The sequence below is a fragment of the Hemibagrus wyckioides genome, linkage group LG27, assembly GCF_019097595.1.
Source record: "Hemibagrus wyckioides isolate EC202008001 linkage group LG27, SWU_Hwy_1.0, whole genome shotgun sequence".
NCBI lineage: Eukaryota > Metazoa > Chordata > Actinopteri > Siluriformes > Bagridae > Hemibagrus > Hemibagrus wyckioides.
The window spans coordinates 15,538,913-15,566,403 of NC_080736.1; the positions used below are offsets into that span (position 1 = coordinate 15,538,913).

At 39.0% G+C, this 27,491-nt stretch overlaps 1 protein-coding gene across 1 annotated transcript; it reads left to right on the forward strand.

The window, feature by feature from the left end:
- The first annotated feature begins 16,653 nt into the window (after positions 1-16,653).
- LOC131347392 (uncharacterized) lies at positions 16,654-26,922 on the forward strand. Its single transcript, XM_058381396.1, has 15 exons — positions 16,654-17,015; positions 18,042-18,109; positions 19,423-19,758; positions 19,857-20,078; positions 20,763-21,107; positions 21,202-21,417; positions 21,567-21,911; positions 22,006-22,221; positions 22,658-22,927; positions 23,972-24,241; positions 24,321-24,566; positions 24,686-24,773; positions 25,051-25,099; positions 25,212-25,438; positions 26,265-26,922. Exons 1-15 carry the CDS (start codon positions 16,933-16,935, stop codon positions 26,308-26,310), a joined length of 3,027 nt encoding a protein of 1,008 aa, XP_058237379.1. The 5' UTR covers positions 16,654-16,932; the 3' UTR covers positions 26,311-26,922.
- Positions 26,923-27,491: the final 569 nt, after the last annotated feature.

A 27,491-nucleotide genomic window follows, 5' to 3' on the forward strand; every position in this document is an offset into this window, starting at 1 on the left:
TGAAACACATCTGAAAGATACTGATGGTAGGGTTTATTTTGTTAAAAAATTTTAACCCAATTTTTTTTTCTGACCCCCATTAAATAAAAATAATAAATACATACTATGGCTAAATTCTGTTAATCGTGAAGGTTTATTTGTTATATACAAAGAGAAAAAATAGCTTAAATTTCAAATTTCAGCACTGCCATGGTTGGCTCCTTGAGCAAAGTCCCTTAGAAAAGTCTCAGCCAAATGAGCAAATATAAATCAAATGTAAATATTACCAAATATCGGTTTTTTTATTTTCATTAAATTACATTTTGTTGGTCAATTTTTATGGACTGTTTCCACGTCTGGAACAATTAAGCCATCTTTAAACTGTTACAAAATGATCAATGTCAATAACTCCAGTTAATGTACATCATGAGCAGCTTTAAGGCAATATTTTATGGGATGACATTTTCTTTTACACATCAGAACACTCCAGAGTGCTTTGTTGTATCATTATTATATCATCATTTCCACGCAATAGAGGAGTACATTTAGAATTTTTTTTTTTTTCCAAGCGTTCATCCGCCCCCCCACCTCACCAGCATGGGTGAGAATTTTCTTTGTGAGGAAGAATGATGGGAACCTTTGTGCATGTATAGATTACTGGGGCCACAAGATCACCACTACCCCCAATTTTCATAAATATGGCCTTTGTATCACTGCAGCACACATGCATAGTTTCCAAGCTGGAGCTCCACAGTGCAGTGGCACTACCTACTGCCCTGCACATGGGTCAGTTTCGGTGGTTGTCCGGAACTCAAGAAGCTTTCAAAGAGCACCTGAACTCAGCTCCAATCCTCTGAGTACCCAGCCATGACATCCTGTTCATTGCAGAAGTAGATGCCTCAGATGTAAGCATGTGGCAGTCTGTGTTATCAACCAAAAGCTTCTGCCTAGTTTGCCTTAGCATTTGCCTAGTTTCATATTGTCTCATTCCCAGTAAATGGAATAATGATGTGGGTAATATTGGGATTTTAGCAATCAGACAGTGGCTGGAGGGGGCCAAACACCAGATTCTAGTCAGAGAAGACCATGAGAACTTAATGTAAGACACCAAACACCAAACATCATCAAACATCTTTCTTGAGCATTTCACACCAATCAAGTCCCACACCTTATTGATGGGGGCCACAGCATACACAGTCAAAAGCCCCATTGTCTCCTGAGAGGTACTGAGCAAAACCAAGTACCCAGTAACTAAGGTTACAGTCCCGATGAGCGTTCATGAGTCCTGGCAGAGCACATGGTTCCTGAATGAATTGTAACCTTCCATCCAAATTGTAGGGCAGTTTTGCACATGTCAGGAGCCATCCTGAGATAAGAGAATACTGAGAGAATAATAGCCTCATAACATTGCTTAGCAAACTGAATATTCAGCCATATAGTACTGTACTTTTGCCTAAACTTGCTCAGCACCTACAACATCTCTGGATGAATTGTATCTCTGGCAAATTTCTATAAATGCTATGGTAACCTCAGTTACAGAGATAGAATCCAAAAGACCAGTGATGTCTTCCGCTGCCTCCTGAAGTGAGGATATGTCCATTAGGTTAAGGAGGCACCTCTTTCATCATCACTAGTGTCCTTTCAGATTTGTGTGTTAAATTCATCTCTCACTCAGGCTTCTGCCTCAGAATTAAAGTCTGATTAAATATATATATCTTTTTCCTGCCAGCATAGCATGACAACCCACATCAAGCCAGTTTTGTCTGCAGGAGTCTGTCTTAACTTGTCCATTACATGACTATTACCCCTATAGAATCCCTCTTCACCATGATACACTTTTAACAATCCCCAACACTGATGGTGTACACAACACCTGATTTAGGTGTTTTATTGTGACTAAAATGTAGATAAAGAACTAATAAGTATGCAGTATGTAATTCTTAATAATTTCCCAATTAGATTCCCTAAAAACACCAGTGCAGTGGTTCTTCCCTCTGGAGACACAGTGGAGGGGGATTCAGTGACTCTGAGCTGTAGCAGTGATGCAAATCCTCCTGTTCTCACCTACTCCTGGTTTAAGAAGAGTGCAGCTGCAGACACACTGCTGACAACAGGCCAGGATTACAGCATCAGCAACATCAGCTCACAGGACAGTGGACTGTACTACTGCACTGCTGACAACCAGCTGGGACACCACACCTCTACACCAGTACACTTGGATGTGTTATGTAGGTTCCATTGTTTTGTTCTTGGTTTGTTTTTATTGTGTTATGCGTTTATAGTGTTATGTAACTGTCCTGCATTGATTGAAGTGTATTCATGCTGAATATTATGTGGACGTATTTGTGAGTATGACATGCACTAAATCTTTCAGTAACGCAGCTCAGCCAGACTGAAAAGGCCTTGACTCAAAGAATTAAACCACCTTTGCATACTTACCACCTTGCATACTCGCTTCATGTTGGCGTATGAGTTGTCCAGCAGTGCAGGTGCCATTCTTAAAATTTGATGATAATTTCCACAACTACAGGAAAAGGATTGTTGCTCCACAAAGTTATCCATCTTGAAATTATTTGGCTTGGGCACATAGTGTGTTCACCCTATTGTCATGTGCACTACATAGCCAGCAAAACCTCCATTCAACTTCTCCACATTAAGTTAAGGCATTAAATGTCTTGATATACTTCTGGATAAAAAGATGTTCATATGGCTTCACATAACAACCACAGACATTGTGCAGAGGTTGTGCAGACATCCGTATGAACTCCAGTGCCCAGACTATATGGCAAACCCCTGATCAGAAAATTTATACATACAGACAAAATATGCAAGCTTGCACATTTGCAAGGTGGTTTTGTAATATGTATTTCTTGATAATCTCTCAAACAGATCCCCCTAAAAACACCAGAGCAGTGGTTCTTTCCTCTGGAGACATATTGGAGGGGGCTTCAGTGACTCTGAGCTGTAGCAGTGATGCAAACCCTCCTGTTCTCACCTACTCCTGGTTTAAGCAGAGTGCAGCTGCAGACACAATGCTGACAACAGGCCAGGATTACAGCATCAGCAACATCAGCTCACAGGACAGCGGATTGTACTACTGCACTGCTTGCAACAAGCCAGGACACCACAACTCTACACCAGTACACTTGGATGTGTTATGTAGGTTCCATTGTTTTATTCTTGGTTTGTTTTTATTTCTAAATGGAAGACAAACAATGTTAAATCAACCACCATTTCTAATCAGACCCGCCACGAAACCTATCTGTGACCGTCATTTCATCCATGTCTGGTGATATGGGCACACTGTTGTGCAGAAGTGACTCCAACCCCAACAGCTCTTACACTTGGTACAGGAAAACAAAAGGGGTGTCATATTAGTTGGAAATGGTACCAATTTAACTTTATCCTCAAGAGAAAATGGATTTCACTACTGTACAGCAAAGAATGGCTTTGGATCATCCAGTTCATCAGAATGGGCATATACATCAGGTACTGGCTTTTCACAAGCATGCAATGTTTTGTTTTATGGAATCATACATTACTTTTTCTTTTCTCCATTCAAGACCATATTTTACCTAAATTTTAACATGCTGATTTTTGCTTATTAATACAGGTAGCAGAACCATGAAATATGTGGCCTCTGGATTCACTCTTGCATTGGTTTTGTCATTTATTGCTGTCATTCTATGGATGAGGTAAGTACCCAACTTTACATTTACATTACTACAAAATAAATTATATGGAACACCTCCAAATTACTGAGATATTTAGATCATTATTTATAATTGGTGCCATAATATTTTACATATTATTATAGCCCTTTATTCCTTTATGCAACATGTTAAATGTTTTTGAATTACTCAGTTTTGGAATAAACCCATTTACATTGTACTAATAGCAATTAGAAATCAGTAATTGGTGCGACTTTTATAAGGAGGGGTTGTGGGTTTCACCACTGCAATAAAATGGACTCCTAAGTATGCTTCACAGATCCCAGTGGGTCCACAAAGTTCACTTATAGCCATAACAAATGACCTCTCTAACATTGTGCCACAAAAACTGCTGACATCCAACAGATAAGATTGAAATCTGGGGAATCTGAAGGCCAAGTCAGCAACTTTTTTTATGTTCCTCAAATCACTCCTGAACAAGGGCTCCTTATCCTGCTGAAAGAGGCCGCTGAGATTAGGAAATACCGTGCCATGAAGGGTTGTACTTGGTGTGCAACAATGTTTAGGTAGGTGGTATGTGTCAAAATAACCCCCACATGAATGTCAGAACCTAAGAACATTTCCCAGAGCATCACAGTGGCTTGCCTTCTTTCCCATAGTGCATCTTGGTGTTATCTTTTCCCCAAGTAAGCAACACACACAAACAAGCATCTACATAATGTAACAAAAAATGTGATTTCTCAGTGTGGATATGCCACTTTTTAGCCAGGCCACTGCATAACACTTTGTTTGGTCGCAACAAGATCACAACCCAGAAGACTGCATGCAAACCTAAAAAAACAACAGATAGGTAATACCAAAAAAAAAAATAAAAAATAATCAAACAGCAACAATTTGTGTATATGTGTGTTGTGACACTTGCTAGCAGCAAGGTGAACATGGAGAGTCAGGGATTCAGGGAAAATAGTGCACTTTAATTGAAAACAAGGTGAAACAAAAGGAAAAGAAAAGGTGTCACTCTGTGGAAGATGCAGGTGAGGGGTCTTCAGTGCAGAGTGGGTGAAGCGGCTGGGCAGTGAATCAGCAAGGCAGACCCTAGGGGGCTTAAGCTTGGCAGGTTGGAGAGCATTGTCCTCTTCACAGCATAGTCTTTGAAATACAAACAGGCAGAGAGAGTGTGTTGCATTAGGCATCACCCAGGACTCAACTCTTACCTTGGTAACCATACCTGTAAATATCTCCTCACCCCTCTCCAGGCCACAAACTGCCCAGGTACTGAGACAGGTAGTTAGCTACTACATTTTGGGTCCCTGGACGATGTTTAACCTTGAAGTTATACAGCTGCAGGGAGAGAAACCATCTGGTCACCTGAGAGTTATCTTGGATCCATGTCAGGGCTCGGTGATATGTCTCCAACATAAATTCCTTTCCCAAAAGGTAATACCTTAAGCTTTCCAGAGACAATTTGATTGCCAAGCCTTCCTTCTCCACTGTGTAGTACCGGGTTTCCCTTAGCAGCAGTTTCCTACTCAGATATGCAATTGACCTTTCACTGCTAGCATCTCTTTGGGTCAGGACTACTCCATTCCCCACAGCAGAAGCATCCACTTGGACAATGAACCTTTTTATAAACTCTGGACCCTTCAGGGCAGGGCTAGCAAACATCATCTCTTTAAGTGTGTGGAAAGCTACTTCACAGTCAGTCTGTTGTATTAGGTTCTTTACAGACTTACTCAGCAAGTTGGTCAATGGGGCTGCGGTGGTGAAAAACCTTGGAATAAACTGTCAATACCATCCCACCAGCCCCAAAAAGGATCTGACCTCCTTCCTTGTCCTTGGTCTTGGGCTGTGTCATATGGCCTCTACCTTGTACACTTGCAGTCTTAATTCTCCTTTACCCAAGAGATAACAAAGGTAGTCCATCTCTGACTTTTTGCACACACACTTTGCCAAGTTCAGGGTCAGGCCAACCTCTTGAATCCTCCCCAGAGTTTGCTCTATATGGTTTAGGTGGTCTGAGGTGTGCTTTTCACAGATGAGTGCAGGTTCACCCTGAGCACATGTGACAGACATGACAGGGTCTGAAGAAGCCATGAAGAACATTATGCTACCTGTAACATTGTTCAGCATGACCGGTTTGATGGTGGGTCAGTAATTGTCTGGGGAGGCATATCCATGGAGCAACGCACAGACCTCTACAGGCTAGGCACCCTGACTGCGATTAGGTATCAGAATGAAATCCTTGGACCCACTGTTAGACCCTACACTGGTGCAGTGGGTCCTGGGTTCCTCCTGGTGCACGACAATGCCCAGCCTCATGTGGCGAGAATATGCAGGCAGTTCCTGGAGGATGGATGAATTGATACCATTGAATGGACCACACGCTCGCCTGACCTAAATGCAATTGAACACAATAGGACATTATATTTTGGTCCATCCGACACTGCCAGGTTGCACCTCAGACTGTCCAGGAGCTCAGTGATGCCCTGGTCCAGATCTGAAAGGAAATACCCCAGGACACCATCTGTCGTCTCATTAGGAGCATGCCCCGACATTGTCAGGCATGCATACAAGCTCATGGGGCCCATACAAACTACTGAGTAGCATTTTGAGTTGCTGCAAAGAAATTTCAGCAAAATGGAATAGGCTGCTGCATCATTTTTCACTTTGATTTTCGGGGTGTCTTTGCATTCAGCCCTCTGTAGGTTGATAATTTTCATTTCCTTCAAATGATCATTTGACACATTACCTAGTCCCAGTGGCGGGCCATGCATTTTACACCTAGGCCTTCACTGGTGTCCTTCCTGAATTAATCCACCTCTATACCATCATTATGATGCCATGGCAATAGATACTAATCAACCGTTAAATAGCAAAGTAAAAAAGAAATTAGTCTACAGTATTTCACACCTCACAAGAAGTAGTCAATTTTATTACGGTTACTTTTCTCAAAAAAGACATTCTTGATGCCGTATGCAGCAAACTGCAATCTCCGGAGGATGCAGCATCCGAAATGAGATGCAGTGAATATAGAAACAATGTCTATGTGTGGTTCGCTGCCTCTGACTACTCCAACTATCCAATCAAAGGACAGGAAATTGCTGACGTAATCGTATGCCTGCTAGATGGCCCCAGTGACGCCAACTTGAAATCTGATGTAACAATTTCATTGCCACTTTTTTTAGGGGCGCCTGCACTTGTTCCAGAGGGTGCTGGCAGGTGATTCTATGAAGCCTGCTTTATTGTGTGTATTTTGTGCCACGCCTTTCCTATTGTTCTCGTTCCCGCTGTTTCACCTGTTCCCTATTAGCCTTAATGTTTAGCCCTATAAATAGGGATCCTTTTGTACCTGTCCTTGTCGGCTATTGTTCTATATTCCTTGTTTTGTTTTATTGGCGTCATGTCTAGTGTTTAGGTTAGTCTGGGTCTGTCTCCATGGCATGCCGGCATGTGCAGCTACCACGGAGATCTGGGTTCGAGCCCCGGGCAGGGTGGGGGCGCCCAGCTATTACAGCACTATTGATTCTGAAGGCAAATTTCTTTCACCCTGGCAACACATGATGTCAGCCACTGGCTGAAATATGATTGGATAAATACTTTTATCATAAATATACACTACTGGAAGCAGCGCAACCGAGAGAACAGCTATGAAATGTAGAGAATAGACTATTGGGAATAATATTATACACATTCATGTAAAAATATATTAAATATATTAAAATGCAAATCAGTGATTCAGATCACTGCTGTTTAGGCCAGCAGAGAAGGCCTTGCTCGCCCTGACAGCCCACCACTGCCCAGTCCATATCAGTATAAATATCCAGCACGATATTTTTCCCCATTGACATCTGATGTGTTTTCAAAGTGTTTCTTTCATTTTTTTAAACAGTGTATATTACGTCCCTTGACAGGTGCTATTGCAACAATATGATCACCTGATCTGTAAATATCTACTGCATAGAGCCCCCACCCCCACCCCCCCACACACACATCAGGGGATTATAGCCATTCATGTAGAATAAAAACTAATTCATTTCACATTGCAAGTGTAGCTGGTGACCTTGTTTTTATGACACATATTCCAACAGGAAAAGAGCACCGGTGCTCAGAACCAGGAGTGAGGAGTACAGCAAGGTGAGCTTTACTGAAGGTGCTAACAGAGAATTGAGATTTCCCGGCAATGAAACTTTTCTATATGTTTATTTCTTAATAAAGTTAAAGTTGGTACAAAGTTGATATAACTGTTAACAGAATATTGAGAAATAGTGTTCCAATGTGTGTGTTTGTATGTTCAGGTTAGGTTGTAAGACAAGGTTGTAAATCAGTCTCTCTCTCTCTCTCTCTCTCTCAGAATGACTCTGCTCCTGTATACAGTAACGTCTCAGCCATGACCTCTGACCCCACACAAACAGCCTCCTCAGAAGATCAGGACACCGTTCAGTACTCCAGCGTTTTTTTCAGACACTCACACACACAGGAAGTGCCACTCTACTCAACTGTTCAACTGCCAAAGTCTCTCAGTGAGGAACAGGAAGTAGAATATGCCACAGTGAGCCTTGTCAAATCAAGAGCTGTTCGGTAGGTGAAGCAAATGACAATGATTCTGTCACACCTTCTGATTTTTTTCCACTTTCTCCTGGGGGGGATGGGATGGGGGGACGGGACGGGACAACATCACAGGCACAGCTACAGTTAATAGAGTTTAATTTGTTTAGCTCATATTCCTCATGCATTTATTTCAAACTGCATGCCAATTTGTAGTGAAAAACGGTGTATATGATGTTTTTAAAAAAAAAAAAAAAAAATCACACCAATAATAATTGTATTGTTGGGCTTAGACAGTAAATAAAAGCAGATTTTTTAAAATGAAATAATTAAAAGGATATCCTAAAGAAAATTCTTGAAAAGCTCTATCATTTTAAAAATGGTTTTCTCTAACAGCGAGCCTCATTAATTAAGCTGAATGTTAATAAATATTTTTGTATAGATGTCAAGACAAAACAAATCTATGAATTAAGACCAATAGGAACAGGAATTCATGTTATTCAATTTGACTTTTTTTTTTTTTAAGGTTTTATGTTTTCAGATGTGTTACGTTACAAAATAATTGGGGGTGGGTTTTTTTTTTTTGTTTGTTTTAACTGATATAGGCATAAGTAAAAAATAACTTCCATTTCTGCCTCTGAGAAATGATCTTTCTCCATTTTGTTTCCATTTCATGTTGTTAGCTCTGTGCGCTTTACCTTTTAAGGGGTTTTGTGGGTGTCGCTAAATGCAAAGCTGTGTTAGAAATCTTTTGTACACAAAAAATGCATTTATACGCAACTTTACTGTTTTACATTGATAATGAGGCCCAGAATTTGTGGCAAATGAAAGAGTTTTCATTTTCAAAGAGAAAAATATTTCCTTAAAATTTGCCTCTTCTGAAATGAAAAAGTCTGCGCTGTTTTCAAATTTTGCAGGGAGGACAAAATCTACAACAACGTTGAAATCCAAGAAATAAGAAGAGTCTAAACCGACCGTCAACTTCAACATCTACAGCTAATTTCCTGTGTTAAAATTAGGTCCAGATATTCCTTTCTACAAAAAATGAAATGTATTAATTAATTAATTGTAATTTATGTGAGTGAAGTCATACAGTTAAAACATCCTTTGACTCAGATTAAACTGAAATCTTTTTTTATATGAAAATCTGTGTTACAATGTTTATTTCATAATTTGATGCATTGTGAGTTTTTTTGTGTTTTTGCATTTTTACCTTTTTATAATTATATTCTATTGTTGTTATTATTTTTATTATTATTGTTGTTGTTGTTGTTGAAGCAGCATAAACAAGAAAAATTGAGGTTTATTTAAAATAATACACACATATACATCACTTCAGCCCAAATTAAGATCCACTACCAAAGTTAATACTGTGTGTCTGAGATTTTATCATCACCGGCCTCTAGTGGGCGTTTCCAAACAAAAGACAAATCAGATTTTAATCAGATCATATAATTAGATTCCCCCATCTCTTTCATTCGATATCTTTCACCATGACATGGTCTGGAATATGTGCCAACAGCACAAATATCCTCATCCATGTTTCATTTTTTAAGTCCTGGTGTGTGCAGGGAGTTGATGGATGCTGTGGTTTGGGTGTACACCATGTTTAGAAATAATGCCCCTGGAATGCCATCTTGGGTTTGTATACTATTAGTGGTTTTCTTTAACAGCACCATCACCTTATTTCACCAGACACTTGACTCCACTTTAAGAACAGCATCTCTGACACCGTCAGTTAATCAGTACCCGTGACATTCCCTCCACTACTTCACACCGAACACCTCGGTCACGTAGTCACCTCAGCTGCAGTGAGATTTTAGCTGGGAGTGTAAAACTGCTTGTTATTCCATGTTCAGTCACTTAGTTTTATTAGGTGAAAAGACAGAAATATTTGTTTTAACAATGAGATCATAGTGAGATCAAGTCAGCAGATAAACCTCATATTTGCCATTTCTGACATTTCAGACCTCGTACCTCGAGTGTGAATGAAACATGTCATTCATGGTGGGAATGAAATTGTATGCTCTTATGTAAGAGCTCAGGTTAAGAGATGTTTTGTGCTATATATAGCTATATAGTAATGTTATGTATTTTAACAAACAGCTCTGTGAAGGCTTTGAGGCAGTGGTGTTGCACTGGTAATGTTCTGGGCTGGTCATCAGAAGGACAATCAGAGCTGTCTTTTTTTTTTTTCTTTTTTCAAATTTTTTAATAAACTTCACTTTGTAAAAATGTAATGTATGTTAAGAATGTTTTTTTGTTTTAGGACAGGGTTGCCAAGTCCACAGTTTCCTGTAGAATTGTGCACCTTTTAAACTGTTTGCACTTGGTTATTTTATTTCCACCTGTGGGTTAAAGATTTGACATATTACATTAATTATATATAATTGTATTGAAATTAATACCCAATTTATATGAGACTAGAATAAGAACCAGATCTTAAAACTGCAAAAAGTGAAAAAATAAAAGATATTCAACCCAGCGAAGGATTTTGTTCATCTTAAGGTAAGATGACTTTATTTATAAACCCAGACTGTATTTATGTTTTTTAGACTGTATTTTAGGTATGAGAGTGGCATATCTTGAGTTTTGGGATAGTTTAATTAGTCAAACAGGCAGATATTGTTATGCATATCTGGCAACCCTGCATTAGATTCAGGTGTTTAATCAAAGACAAGTGGTTCTTTTAAGGTGTAATATTTTATTTTGGATAATGAAGGTTTATTAGTTGCCCTAATTAGATCTGAGCACTTATAGTCTGGGAAACTAATAACATCCTCTTTCCTCTCTCATTTGTCATTTTGACATCCTTAGAAGAATTTACTGTTTCACAGAAGTATCAATGCCTAATTCACTTACTTGGGCTGTAGATCATCCCTTTTCTTTTATCCTCTCCATTTCTTATGATCAAAAACACAAAATGAATTCAATTCAATTCAATTCAGTTTATTTTGTATAGCGCCTTTTACAATGAACATTGTCTCAAAGCAGCTTTACAAAAGAAGAAAACAGAGAAAAAGGAGGGGAAAATGAAAAATAATAATTAAAAAATAAAAATAACTAATTAACTAGAAATAAGAATAAATTATTAAATTCTATAATTAGACTATTTTATCCCTAATGAGCAAGCCTGTGGCGACGGCGACGGTGGCAAGGAAAAACTCCCTGGGATGGAAAGGAAGAAACCTTGAGAGGAACCAGGCTCAGAAGGGAACCCATCCTCATTTGGGTGACACTAAAGAGTAAATAATGTAACTGTAGCTGATTAATGTCCTTTCTACAACAGCAATCAATGACCATGAGGAACTATTAGGTCATTGTAGTTTCTAAGGTCATTATAAACACTAGTTCTTTGCTGTCACGGGCTGACAGATGAAATGGCATATCTGTGATGGTGTGAAAGTCCCCAAGTGGCTCTGTCCATGGCTGTCTCCCGGTCCACACAGATCCATCCACAGCACCAGTGGGCACCATCAAGCGGCGAGACTCCGACCAGGGGTAGGGCAGTGGTCACACTGGAAACTGGCAAACATTGGGAGCTCAGGAGTGGGGTGTATAGCTCGACAGAGAAGGTAGAGAGAGAAAGAGAAAGATATTAAGTTTCTGATCGTGTGATGCTTAAAGACAGTGTAGAATTAAGTGTAAAGTGCAGGCAGGGACTCCGGCAAGACTAGCTATGACAGCATAACTAAAAGGGAGAGCCAGAAGGTCACAGACATGAAGGCTTCCCGGGACATAAAGCATCCAACCACTTCACAGTCAGCAAACCTGAGCGACTTGCGAGGGTGGTAAGATGACAGCATCCAACACATCCCAGTACACCAAACACTCTATGCCCATGAACCTTCCAGATCTGCTCCTTTACCTAAGAAAACTATACATTAAAAGCTTGACTAAACAAATGTGTCTTCAGCCTAGACTTAAACATTGAGATTGTATCTGAATCCCGAACACTAATTGGAAGGCTGTTCCATAACTTTGGGGCTTTGAAAGAGAAAGCTCTGCCCCCTGCTGTAGCCTTTGCTACTTGAGGTACTACCAAGTAACCAGCACCCTTTGATCGGAGTAGGTGTGGCGGATCATAAAAGACTAAAAGATCGCTCAGGTACTGCGGCGCGAGACCATTTAGTGCTTTATAGGTTAGTAACAGTATTTTATAATCAATGCGAAATTTGACTGGGAGCCAATGTAATGTGGCTAAAATAGGAGTGATGTGCTCATATCTTCTGGTTCTGGTTAGGACTCTAGCTGCTGCATTCTGGACTAACTGGAGCTTGTGTATGCTCCTACTGGAACAGGAACCAGACATTAAGACACTACAATAATCCAACCTAGATGTAACAAAAGCATGAACTAATTTTTCTGCATCATGACGCGACAACATATTTCTTATCTTAGCAATATTCCTAATAAGATGGAAGAAGGCTACCCTAGTGATATTATCTACATGAGCTTCAAACGAAACTCCAGAGTCAATAATCACACCAAGATCTTTTACTGCTGGACAAGATGAAACCAAAAGACCATCCACCATTACTCTGTAATCAGAAAGCTCACTTCTAACTGCCTGTGGTCCTAGTACAAGCACCTCTGTCTTGTCCGAATTAAGCAGGAGGAAGTTAGTGGCCATCCAATGTCTAATGTCCTTTACACATTCTTCTATCTTAATAAGCTGGTGTCTCTCACCTGATTTAGCTGAAACATATAGCTCTGTGTCATCTGCATAACAGTGGAAGCTAATACCATGTTTACGAATAATTGCACCAAGAGGTAACATATATAGGGAGAAAAGCAGTGGGCCTAAGACAGAACCTTGTGGAACACCGAACATAACCTTGGTATGCATGGAGAAGTCACCATCTAGATCTACAAACTGATAACGGTCAGTCAAATAAGACCTGAGCCAGGAGAGGGCTGTTCCTTTAACACCAACAACATGTTCTATTCTATCAAGTAGAACAGTGTGGTCAATGGTGTCAAAAGCTGCACTAAGATCGAGTAACACCAGTAGGGAGACACAACCCTGATCAGAAGCCAGTAACAGGTCATTTACCACTTTAACCAGTGCTGTCTCTGTGCTATGATGAGGCCTAAATCCTGACTGATACATTTCATAAATGTTATTTCTATGCACGTATGAACATAACTGCTGTGCTACAGCCTTTTCTAGGATCTTGGAGATAAAGGGCAGGTTTGATATCGGTCTATAGTTAGACAGCTGACAGGGGTCGAGGTCTGTTTTTTTAATCAAGGGTTTGATAACTGCTAGCTTAAAAGATTTAGGCACATAGCCAGTGCTTAGAGAAGAATTAGTTACTTTTAGAAGGGGTTCAGTAGCTACTGGTAATATCTGTTTAAGGAAAGATGTGGGTAAAGGATCTAGGATGCAGGTAGAAGATTTTGAAGAAGAAATTAGTGAAATTAGATCAGGCTCTTGAAGTGGAGTAAAGCATTCTAAGCTCTGATCAGAAATAGCTATATTATCTAAAGGATTATCTATCAAATAATATGGTTTTAAATTAATAGTCTGAATTTTTTGCCTGATATTGTCAATTTTATCATTGAAAAAATTCATGAAGTCATTGCTGCTAAATGTAGATGGTGTGCACTTTTCTACAGTGGTTTTACTCCTAGTTAGTTTTGCTACAGTGCTAAATAAAAATTTAGGATTGTTTTTGTTATCTTCGATTAGGGCAGAGAGATACTCTGATCTAGCAGCACTAAGAGAATTTTTGTATCTCAGAAGGCTTTCCTTCCACGCAATCTGGAATACTGCTAATTTAGTTTGACGCCATTTACGCTCTAGTTTCCTAGCTGACTGTTTTAAAGCTCGTGTGTGGTCGTTGTACCAGGGTGCTAGTTTCTTGTCTTTAATTTTTTTCCTTTTAAGTGGAACTACAGTGTCTAGGGTGTTCCGAAATAATGACTCCAAGTAATCAGTCGCCTGGTCAAGTTCTGTGGGGTCAGAAGGTGAACCAATGATGTGTGATAATTCTGGGAGATTATCGGTAAATCTCTCTGCAGTAGCAGACGTAAATATACGCTTCATACGGTAATGCGGCAAGTCACGCATCTCGTGACTAAGACGCGTTCTAAATGAAACTAGATAATGATCTGAGATAGCTTCCGACTGTGGAAGAGTGACTATGTTTTCTATATTTAATCCGAATGTAAAAATGATATCCAGAGTGTGACCTCCATTATGAGTGGGTCCGATTACATTTTGATTAACACCTAGTGAATCTAAGATGGACACAACTGCTGTTCTCAGAGGGTCTTCTGGCTTATCAAAATGAATGTTGAAGTCTCCTAGTATTAGTGCTTTGTCTAAAGAAACAACAAGGTTTGAAGTAAAATCTCCAAATTCACTGAGGAATTCAGAGTATGGCCCTGGGGGTCTGTAAATAACAATTAGTGGAATTGACTCTGTGAACTTATTATTAGTACTTGCAAACATTAGGTTAGTATAAAGAACTTCGAATGTGTTGAACTGATGTCTGGGTTTTTGTGTGGCGCTTAGCTTATTATCATGAATAACTGCGACACCTCCTCCCGTGCCTGTTAGACGCGGTTGATGTATATAGCTATAGCCAGGCGGACAAGCTTCATTTAATGCTACGTACTCGTTTTGTTTAATCCATGTTTCTGTTAACACAAAGAACGCTGAACTCCTGATCACTAATCAGTTCATTAATTATAAGTGTTTTAGTTGACAGAGATCTTATATTTTACAGTCCTAGCTTCAGATCAAAGGTGCTGGCTGTGCATTCACTATCATCTAGTTTTATGTTAATCAGGTTACTAAAACAAATTTTCTGATTGTTAAAACATTTTCGTTTGGTTCGGGGAACAGACACAGTCTCAATGTTATGAACCCTGAGTTGCAGCCAGCAGACGGACGGATTAACCTGCTTGTCTGCTCCCTGGCCCTGGATTGTCACCGATTAACTAGATCTGCTCTAAGACTATGTGCTATGCTGCAAGAAATGAGAGCAGCACCCTCCCGAGTGGGATGGACACCATCCCGTCCTAACAGGCCACCCTTGCCCTCAGCTCCAATTGTCTATGAAGCCCACATTGTTTTCGGAGCACCACCTGGACATCCAGCAGTTCAGCGACCATAACCTGCTGTAAGCTACATCGCCATGCCGCATTGGGATGGGGCCAGAGCATACTACGGCATCGGACATTGCCTTCACTAATTTACACACCTCTACAACATTACTCTTAATGTTACTCGTCGTCACCCATTCGCCCCGCTGTGAGGGCTCTAATGCCGCAGTTGGGGGATTACTAACTCCACCTAAGGCATCCAGACTTCCTCCTACAGACACTACACTGCTCTCACCATCACTAACCCTCTCTAGAGTCTGGATGCGCACCTCTAAAGCTAATATCTTCTCCGTCAGAGAGCTAACTAGAGTACACTTATCACAGGTAAAATTAACACTAATGACAGAGGAAGAATTACTGAACATCCTGCAGCTCACACACTGAACAAGCTGAAAGTTAGCCATAATGAATGATCACGTACCTTTGAGTGAATCTATCCTCCGACTGCTGTGTAAAAACCGGGGGGCAAGTAAAGATTTAGCAAACGAAACCTGGCAGAGTAAGAAATTTAGATGAAAGAGAAAAAGAAACAGACGATATAAACTTCGAATGAAAAACCTTACGTTAGAACACAACAGGATATTTGTGTATTAACCACCAAACTTGTGCGTGACAGCAGCTCTCTTCATGTCATTTTAGTTCATATGAAGCATGAAACCTCCTTGACACCCATCTGTAGTACTTAACCACTAACAGCAGTGGTTTCACTCTTTTTTTCCGGGCAACTGGAGACACCCATGTGGCCTAGCAAAGGGAAAGCTGTATGCTACCAGTAGTATGTTCTGTTTATTGGGTTTTTTTGGATTTTCTTGTGATAATGTGTTTTCCTATCTTGAGGAACAACAATCCACAACTAATGATCAGCTAGCATTAGAGGAGTTTTATCTGTTTAAAATCCAAAATGAGTATCATGAAAAAGGCCCAAACTATTCGGACATACCTCCCTGCATTGTTGAAAATGTGCTGTATTTAAGGTTATTTATTTATTTTCATTATTATTGGCCTGTTTTCTTGCAGTGGGACTGTCTTGGCCTGCATTCACGGATATGAATCATTACAGAAAGTCTGTTGGTTAACTTCACACAGTTCATAGTTACTGTGGAGAGCCAACACTTTTCATAGTTACTGTGGATAGCCAACACCGTTCATAGTTACTGTGGATAGCCAACACCAGGATATCGCAATACATTACACATACACACACACACACATACACACAAGGGAAAACTTGTGTGTATGTGTGTGTGTGTGTGTGTGTGTGTAATGTATTGCGATATCCTGGTGTCCCCAGCTTTATATAAGACTTTTGTGATGTGGTTTATTTGGAGTTAAACTTCCTCATTTAACTCCACTCTAATTAAGTGTGTGTATTAGATGTATTTTGGTGTTTTTTAGAATATGTAACACTTCTCTGAGCCCTTTAATGACCAAAGTTATTCTGATAGTCACCAGTGGTCACACTGCTTTGGTCAAGTCAGTCACCATATCACTCTGATATCAGAATTCTCCAGAGCTTCGAAGTGTTTATGATAGATTATGATGATGGATAGGGCTTCTGTTAGCGTCATTTAGCTTAACACACTCGACTTACTTTGGAAAAAAAAACATTCTAATGAAGTAAATGAGGAAGGAAACTAGTGAATGTGTTCCAAGTTTCCATTTCAGTGCAAACAACACAACAGACAAGAGCTTGCTGAAAGAGAGGTAAGCATTTTTCAAACATTTTTTAAAAATAATTTATGCATTATGTGGTACATTCAATAATGTTGCTAATTTATAGAGTATTATGGAAATGAATATGTGCTGGTTGTTGACATGTGGCACACACGTTTCCTAATAGCACAGAAGCTGTAAACTGAACGTTTTAAAAAATGCTCCGTCATTATTTTTGCTGTAGTAACTTTTATATTTGTCTTATTTTTTTTTCAAGATATGAGGCCTGTATTTCAAACAAGACTTCTAATTTCTACTTAAAAGTTTAAGGCCCCACATCCTTTCAGTCCAATAGTGTATGGCTTTATAAAATACAGCTAAAGAAACATGTTGATTTATGTAGAAGATGTAGAAGAGGATAAGTCTTGAATCTGGTACATCTAAAAGTCTCTTCCTTATAACATCTCACGTCATATTTCCTTTCTTAATGTTTCCTAATACTTCACAGTTAAGGTAACCACAATATATGTAATTTCACCAGTTTATCTTTTGTGAGTTAAAATAATGAGAGAATTGTTTGAAATCATGACAAATTGAGATGTATAACCCCAGCACTTTGAATTTCAGGGCTTCTGTAAAATAGAAACCTTTACGCATTGTGTACTTTTCTCAAACGCTGGAAAACGCACCCTCTCAGGCAAATCCATGCCCACCTGCACGGGCTTTTAGCAAAGTAGTGCCCTCGTGCTGCACCTAGACACGCCTCTTTATAAGCCTACCAAATACCGCTATTTGTTTCGGATAATCAGCAGCTTCTCTGAATTGTAATTGTGTGTTAAAAAGAAAGGGAACTTAGAATGACAGAAGAAACATAGATAGAAAATAAAGGAACTTCTAAATAGAGAAAAGAATTCCCAGAATTAAGAAGTAAACATCAGATTGCCCCTTTATCATTTGGTGCATGTTGTGTTATTTACATATTAGCAAAGATGGTATGGATATAGAAAATTATATTATATTATAAACTATAATTCTAGTAGTGTGCATGTTTACCACTGCATATAATCTCTCTTTAAGGGGTGATGCAGCCATGCTGATGAGAAAAATACATTTTTCACCGGCAGTAATTCTCATGTTGCTGGCAGGTAAGCTTATATAAACATTTCTGTATTACTTTACAGTGAAAGTATCCTGAAACGACAAGCCCAGTTCCTTTCAGTCTCCTCTTCAGGAGGTGAAATTCTGCTCAGTTGGGTTAAAGTCTGGTGATTGACTTGTCCAGTCTAAAACCTTTTCCCCTGATTAAGTCCTTTGTTTTGTTTTAGATCATTGTCTTCCTGCATGACGAAGTTCCTCCAAATTAATTTCTCTGCATATCTTAGTAAAATGTCAGACAGAATGCTTCTGTAAATTTCTGAATCGTTTTGCTGCTATCGTCATGAGTTACATCATCATTACAGATTAGTGAGAATGTTCCAGAAGCAGCTATGCAAGCCCAAGCCGTGACACTACCACCACTATGTTTCACAGATGAGCTCATATGTTTTGGATCATTAGCAGATCCTTTTTTTCTCCACACTTTGGCCTTTCCATCAGTCTGGTAGAGGTTTATCTTAACTCCAGAACTTTTGTGGCTCATGTCTATGTTTCTTTGTGAAATCTGTCCTTCTGATTCTTACTGCTGATGATTGGTTTGCATCTTGTGGTAGGGCTTCAATATTTCTGTCCTCCAAGTCTTCTTCCAGTGTTTTTCATTCCAACCAAGCAGAAGCCATACCTTTGCCAACTGAATAAATATGTTGAAACAAGCCCTTGGTGGATATGATTGGATGCCCCTGGTTAAAACAGTTAATCAAACATGACACATCTGGGCAGTAAAAGAGCCTTGTCAGTAATATGTTCCAATATTTTTGATCACATGAATAATGGGTGTGTTCAAACAGAAAGTTTCCATGTTCTAAGTCGTCTCACACATCTAGGTATAAAAATGGAAATGTAAGCAGTTATTCCAATCTATCAGCTCATCTATTGATCAAACCTAAATGTATTTGGTGTATAGCAAAAATAACAGACCTGACCTTGCTGTTCCAGTACTTTCGGATGAACCCGTATGTTAATGTTTATTTCTGTGTATAATGTAATGTGCTCGATTTCGGTTGAGTTCTTCCACGTGTCACCTCATGGGCATTTTTCTTCCCCACTCTTACCTCTGGAGTTCTAAATTTACATCCAGAGTTCTGTAAATCTTCTCTGTGACATTGTTAAAATTGCACTAAATAACTGAGATATTAAAAGTAATTTTGGATTATTAAAATTAAGTATGTTGATCACTTGAACCAAACTGTTTTACAGGCAAAAGGTGAGCAAATGTTTACATAGTTCAATCAGGAATTAATGTGTAAACTTACATATTTTATGTATTTGTCCTTTTGTGTGCATGTATGTGTGTGTGTTCCAGGAGTTCAGGCTCAGCACAGTGTAACTCTCTCCTCTCAGAGTCTCTGTTTTGTAATTGGATCTACAGTGAAAATCCCCTGTAGATTTACAAAACCTTATCACTCCACAGTCACAGAGAGAGAGTGGTATCGAGTCCAGAGCTCTGAAGGAGAACCACGAGACCTGAAGAAAGATCAAGAATACTTAAAAAGAGTGTTTGTAAGCACCCAGGAGTCTGGATCTGAGCTGACAGTAACGAATGTGAGAGTGAGTGACTCTGGAGTTTATAACTTTAGATTTAAAACTCAGAGCAGTGGCTGGATATCAGCTTCATCTGGCGTTCAACTGACTGTTACAGGTAACACACACACACACACACACACACACAGACACACACACTTTATTGTGTAATATGTAGTATGTATTTACAGTGATTTGGTACATAATTGTGTGTAGACTTGCAGGTAAACGTGGATCCTAACACTGTAGGACAGAGAGAGGTGAAAGTGACCTGTAGCTCCACATGCAGACTCAACAGACACGGTTTCTCCTGGTACAGGAATGGCAATTACCAATACAGAAATAACGACTACATTGTACTTGACTCCACCAGTCGATATAGTGAAGGCAGCTACTCCTGTGAGGTATATGGGACTAAACACCGCTCTCCTCCAGTGTGTAAGTGTCAGAGTAAATCTGTCCCTCAGCATCCAATCTCTGCTGGCTTTTAATTATAGAATCATCTCATGGTTTTAAAACATTTTAATGATGTGGCTGTACAGATGTGCATAAATATTAATTCAGTTACACTCCATTGCCATGATTCTCACAATTCTCAAAACCCCCAGGGTCCAGGGCTTTAATTTTTGTGGTGTTTTTTTGTTTGTTTTATTTTACTTCAGTCATTTTTTTTCTTCTCATTGGTGGAAATGACCACTGAAATAAAATCAGATGAGAGAATTAAGGGTCTGTGTAATTTTCTAACAACATAAATTGACCCTTGGCTGCAAACTATTTCTGAGAGAACCTCTGATCAATTCAGTTTAATAAGTACACTGCAGCTACTCCCTGTACCTATAATTATCTCAGTGATGGACAGGCAGATTTTGTGTGCAGCCTGGTAGTGTTTTTATTCATAGCTGCCTCATGTATAGAAATGAGAAGTACTTTCAAGAAATCACGGAAAGAAAAATAGAAATGTTCTTGTTTTCATATGGTTTGTAAGATGTTAAAAATAACATGCTGCGTTGTGTTATCGATGTAGAGGTCTCTGGAGCTTTCACTGTGGGATAAAGGATGGATTTATCATTTTTTCCACCGTAATTGGATTATTTTTTTTCCACCTGTCTCTGTGTGTTTCAGGTGTACTGGGTAAAGAGTGTTGGGGTGTGACTTATACTCCTGAACGTGTGTGTGCTCTGAAAGACACATCGATTGATCTTTCCTGTTCTTATAAACATCCTGCAGGCCACACAGTGATCAAATCAGTGTGGTTCATTAAAGAGCAGGTTGGTGTTGGCCCTGAGGATGTGAGAGAGGATGAAGAGTATCAGGGTCGAGTGCAGTACACACAGAGCTCCCAGAATGACTGTAGTCTGAGAATCACTAACCTGAGAGAGAGAGACACTCAAACATACAGGTTCAGATTCTACACTGATCCTACAGGCAAATACACCGGAGAACCTGGAGTCACTCTGTCTGTTACAGGTAATGCTGTATGAGAAACATTTTCTGTTCTTCTAGGTAACAAGTTCATGTTCTACATTTGAAAATAACACAAAACCATGCTAATTGTTTGCAGATCTGAAGGTTACAGTATCAGACATGTACAGTGGATACAAGAAGCTGAGCTGCATCACCACCTGCACTCTGTCTAACAACCCCACTTACATCTGGTACAAGAATGGACAGCGTGTTACTGACCAGTACAGAAAAGAACTGGATGTCACTAGTAGGAAAGCAGGCAGCTACTCCTGTGCTGTACAAGGACATGAGGAGCTTCGCTCTCCTGCTGTCTGTAAGAACTCACTTTAAACTTCACTCACTCGGTCATTGTCTCACTGCCAGCTTCTGTTAGATTACAGTAAAATCACATGTAGTGATACATAACTGAGTTATATGTCAGTTATTGATTTATTTTGCGTTAACTCATTTTGTGTGTTTCAGGTGTTTTTGGTGAGAACTGCTGGAGTGTGACTTACTCCACCCAGACTATCTGTGCTCTAATTGGCTCATCAGTGGACATGCACAGTTATTACACCTTTCCTAAAAATTACCAGGTCAAGAAAATGTTCTGGTTCATTAAAACACAGGTTGGTGTTGAGCCTGAGGATGTGAGAGAGGATAAGGAGTATCAGGGTCAAGTGCAGTACACACAGAGCTCCCAGAATGAATTTAGTCTGAGAATCACTAACCTGAGAGAGAGAGACGCTCAAACATACAGGTTCAGATTCTACACTGATTCTACAGGCAAATACACCGGAGAACCTGGAGTCACTCTGTCTGTCACAGGTAATGCTGCATGAGAAACATTTTCTGTTCTTCTAGGTGACAAGTTAATATTCTACATTTGAAAACAACACAAAACCATGCTAATTGTTTGCAGGTCTGCAGGTTACAGTATCAGACATGTACAGTGGATACAAGAAGCTGAACTGCATCACCACCTGCACTCTGTCTAACAACCCCACTTACATCTGGTACAAGAATGGACAGCGTGTTACTGACCAGTACAGAAATGAACTGTATGTCAGTAGTGAGGATGCAGGCAGCTACTCCTGTGCTGTAAGAGGACATGAGGCGCTTTGTTCTCCTGCTGTCTGTAAGAACTCACTTCAGTGTTCATTAGGCTTTGCTTCACGGGTTGGTCTTGGTAATTCTGCAGGACAATGCTGGGGTTTATATTACCTGTGTTGTGGTTGGGAACATTAGAACAGAAGAAACTGGAGACAGGATTGCAAACAAAAGAACATGCTTTATTTTTACTTTCACTTGTCAGCAGTATTATTTAAATGTACATGCTCTCTCTCTCTCTCTCACACACACACACAAACACACACTCTTTTGGCTCACTGCAACAGAGAACAAATCATTACTGTGATTAGGCCCAGGTGTGTGAGATCCTTACCATTCGTTCCCATCAGCTCTGCTCTCTATTCACAAACCAGCACCTGGCCACGCCCGCTTCAAGCATTTTATATATTATTAAGACTGAAATGTAAACCCTAATAAGAAGGTCTAATCCATCTCTCAATCAGATCCCCCTAAAAACACCAGTGCAGTGGTTCTTCCCTCTGGAGACACAGTGGAGGGGGCTTCAGTGACTCTGAGCTGTAGCAGTGATGCAAACCCTCCTGTTCTCACCTATTCCTGGTTTAAGAAGAGTGCAGCTGCAGACACACGGCTGACAACAAGCCAGAATTACAGCATCAGCAACATCAGCTCACAGGACAGTGGACTGTACTACTGCACTGCTGACAACCAGCTGGGACACCACAACTCTACACCAACACACCTGGATGTGTTATGTAGGTTCCTTAATCTGAATGTAATTACTCAAAACAATATTTATATATACAAACATGGGCGGGAAAGAAAGTACACCCTCCTTCAATAACAATAACCTCAAATGGCAACAATAAAATATAACAGGTTTCAACATGTCATCATTTTTTCCCAAAAAGTAAACCAATATTTTGTAAACAGGTGGGGAAAAAGTAAGTACACCCTTTAATTTGGTAACAAAGGAGTTATCAGTCTCTCACATTTAGTTTATCAGTCTCTCACATTTTTAAAAAATGTTGGCCCGCTCTTATTTACAACATTCCCTCAGTTCATTGGTTTGTTTTACACCACAGCAAGCCAATGGGTTGAGGTCTGGACTGTAACTTGGCCATTCCAAAACCTTTGATTTTTTTTTTCTTCTTTAGTCATTTTGAGGGCAACAGTCCTGTTGCATGTCCCAGTGTTGACCCAGCCCATGCTGCTGCTCAGATGGCCTCACATTTGTCCAGTTGTAGTAACACCAGGCTGTTAATTACTCTGTTAATGATTGTGAAAGTAGGAGGGGTGTACTAGTTTTTTCCACGTGGTTTCTGAATGATGGAGTTTTTAAGGAACCTGTAGTGTGTGTGAGTTTTTTTTTTGGTCACCTGAGATTATTATATATTTTTTTTTTTCTAAATTCCACTCAACATCTCTCCAGGAAGTACAGGCCTCATAGGCTTCAGTTTACTTCTTGAGGTGTTGAAGTCCATATGGCTTTACATAATTGCAGTGAAAGCTAACAACTACAGAGGTTGTGCAGAAATTTTGCTTATGCACATGGCAGCTGTGATCCCAGTGAGCATACCATGCAACAAATCCACTGATTGGAGAATTTATACATAAAAGCCTCAATATTTCTGATTCTACTTATACTTATAGAATAAAAGCATTTTTTTCACACTAATTGGATTTTCAGGAATTTTCCAAGTTTCTTGTTTAGAAGTTCCTGTGCATAAAATTTACCACTACCCAGCTTCTTTCAGTCTAATTCTTTAACATCTAATGCTTTATAATCTCTCAATCAGATTCCCCTAAACACACCAGAGCAGTGGTTCTTCCCTCTGGAGACACAGTGGAGGGGGCTTCAGTGACTCTGAGCTGTAGCAGTGATGCAAACCCTCCTGTTTCCAATTACACCTGGTTTAAGAAGAGTGCAGCTGCAGACACACTGCTGACAACAGGCCAGAATTACAGCATCAGCAACATCAGCTCACAGGACAGTGGACTGTACTACTGCACTGCTGACAACCAGCTGGGACACCACAACTCTACACCAACACACCTGGATGTGTTATGTAGGTTCCATTGTTTTATTTATTTATTTTTGCTAAATGTAACACAGTCAATGTTTAATCAACTGTCATTTCTAATCAGACCCTCCACGAAATCTATCTGTGACCATCATTCCATCCGTGTCTGGTGATATGGTCACTCTGTTGTGCAGAAGTGACTCCAACCCCAATAGCTCTTACACTTGGTACAAGAAAACAAACGAAGGGGTGATATTGGTTGGTAATGGTACCAGTTTAACTTTATCCTCAAGAGAAGATGGATTTTACCACTGTACAGCAGAGAATGCATTTGGAAAATCCAGTTTGGAACTTTGGGAAAATAAATCAGGTATTGGCTTTTCACAAACATGCAATATTTTGTTTAATGGGATCATACATGACTTTTTTTTTTGTCTCCATTCAAGATCACCTATAGTTTAACATGCGTATTGTTACTTACTGATACAGGTATCAGAGCCGTGAAATACGTGGCCTCTGGAGTCACTGTTGCTTTGGTTTTATCATTGCTGATCATTGCTGTCATTCTGTGGATGAAGTGAGTACCCAAAATCCCGATTACAATACTTTAGAAATGAAATTCTATAATCCCACTCTACATATAATTCACTTATCAAATATTAGCCTCTTGATTGAAGTGGAATATCACTCCCAGCAATAAAGGCTTGGCAATTCAGGAAAACTCAGGTCCACTGATACACCACTTTGAAAACCACAGATTTTTTATACTCACATCACAGGGGTTACATTCGCTCATGTAGAATATAAAAATGAATTAATGGTGATGTTATAGATTTTAACACATATTCCAACAGGAGAAAAGGACCAGTAGCATTCACAGTCAGGAGTGAGGAGAACAGCAAAGTGAGTTTTAGTGAATTAATGAATTTCCAGGCAATTCTAAGAAATTACACTTGTTCCTTAAAAAAGTCAAAGTAGTTGTAACACTCTCTCTCTCTCTCTCACACACACACAGAATGACTCTGCTCCTGTATACAGTAACATCTCAGCCATGACCTCTGACCCCACACAAACAGCCTCCTCAGAAGATCAGGACACGGTTCAGTACTCCAATGTTTTTTTCAGACACTCACACACACAGGAAGTGCCACTCTACTCAACTGTTCAACTGCCAAAGTCTCTCAGTGAGGAACAGGAAGTAGAATATGCCACAGTGAACCTTGACAAATCAAGAGCTGTTCCGTAAGTAATGCAAACAGCAACCATTCTGGGGGGGGGGGACAGGGACAGGGACAGCTGCAAATCATAGATAAGTTTATGTAAATTCATGTCTGTATTTGTGACTTGATTTGTATACCTAATTTTCCTCATCCATTTAGTCCAAACTAGACATCATTTTCCAAAAGTTTGAGACTGTACCTGTAGGTTTTTTTAAAATTCTTTTAAGAAAGTCTTTAGAAAGTAAATGGGAGTGCATTCCTGTGGTTTGAAATTAAACAAGCTTTTATGTTTAACTAAAATAAGCATTCATGTTAATTTTAAGCATAGTTCGCCAAAGCTTCATGTCCTACAAGAGATCTTGAGTTTGCATAAGTAAGTGGATTCAATGTTAATCTCGATTGTTTGGCTTCAGACCATATCATTTATACCCAGCTTACACTTTAATGCTTAAACCTGCTTACTTATTTGAATTACACACAGATTTCAATGAAACATTTTGTGAAACCGACTTGTTTTCGAATTTCCTGGTATTAACTAAAGAAATATCAATTATGTAAAAGCAAAGCATCACAAATCCATGAATTATGACCATCATAAACATGACTAAACGAAAAAAAATTCTAATTCTGCCTTCCAGAAATTCCTTTCTTTCACCATTTGGTTCTCATTTCACTGTCAGCTCTCTGTGAGCTTTACCTTATATGGAGTTTTGTGGGCGTCGCTAAATGCAAATGAGCTGCATTATCCACTGAACTTTAAGTGATTAAAGAAACTGATAAACGAGGCTGAAATCTGAGAAATATGAAATAAACAGATTTCCGGATGTTTCTTTGTTCGTGTTTTACAGGGAGGATCAAATCTACAGCAATCTGTCCACAATATCCAACAGTTAAGAAGAGTCAAAGCCAACCATAAACTTATAAGGTCCAGATACTTTTCTCTCTCCGAAAGAGTGTTTATAAAAGCAAATTCCAAGTGATAGTTTAGAAATGTTATGTTATGGATATTATGTATATTAATATTATATCATGTTTAAAAACCTTAAATATAAAGATTCTGTGGTTGGTCAGTTTATCCATGACTATAAAACAGGTGAATACTAAAATGTACTAATTCCAAGTATTAAGCATTAATTGTTATTATAGATTTCACTGTTTTCACTTTTTTTACCCACTTTCTAATGTCTTATATTTTATTTTTATTTTGAATTTGATGTCGTGTGCTTGTATGTTTATAGCATGTTATCGATTACAATAATTCTCCTTTTCATAGTGTAGTGTATATACACAGTAATTTATTTGAATAAAAAATAAAGTATTTATTCAGTCATGTCCCATTAAAGCAAAAAGTTGCAACAGCATGTCAACAAAATGGAAGTTTATTTAAAAATATGTATAAATGCATTCGCTCAACGAGCAATTGAGCAGCACTTTGTTAAAACTTCTCTATATGTCTTCAAGCTTCAATAAACCCTATTATTAAAGACCAAATTGGAAAATTTGGTGAAAAGTTTTCATTTGTATGCTTGGCTTGCATTATATTTCAGTCCATCTATATTTACACACAATTACTTACTATAAGGTTAAAGCCACTCTGTTCAGTCATAATGAAACAAACCATTCTAATTATTCAGGCAAATTGAGGAAGGAAACCAGTGAATCTGCTCCAAGTTTCCATTCTAGAGCAGTCAAAATAACAGACAGGAAAAGCAAACGTTTATCATATGATTTATTCATGCATTATTTATCATGTGGTACATGCAAATAGTATAGTGTTGTATGTTTTTGTAAATGTTTAAAAAAAAATCTACAATAGTCCATCATTACACTTTGTATAGCACAGAATAAATGAAGGGAAACTATGAAATAATAAAAAAATAGTGAAGTGCTCTATCATTCTATCATTATTTTATACACAATTAGACATTATTTTGTTCATTTAACTAGTTATTTCAAGGCATTTAGAGAATCTTGTGGTTTGATATATTTATTACCAATCAATAAATCTAATCATAAACAATCAAGCAAAAGACCTTGATGCTCATAGCGAATAGCATATCATTCTAATGCCCTTA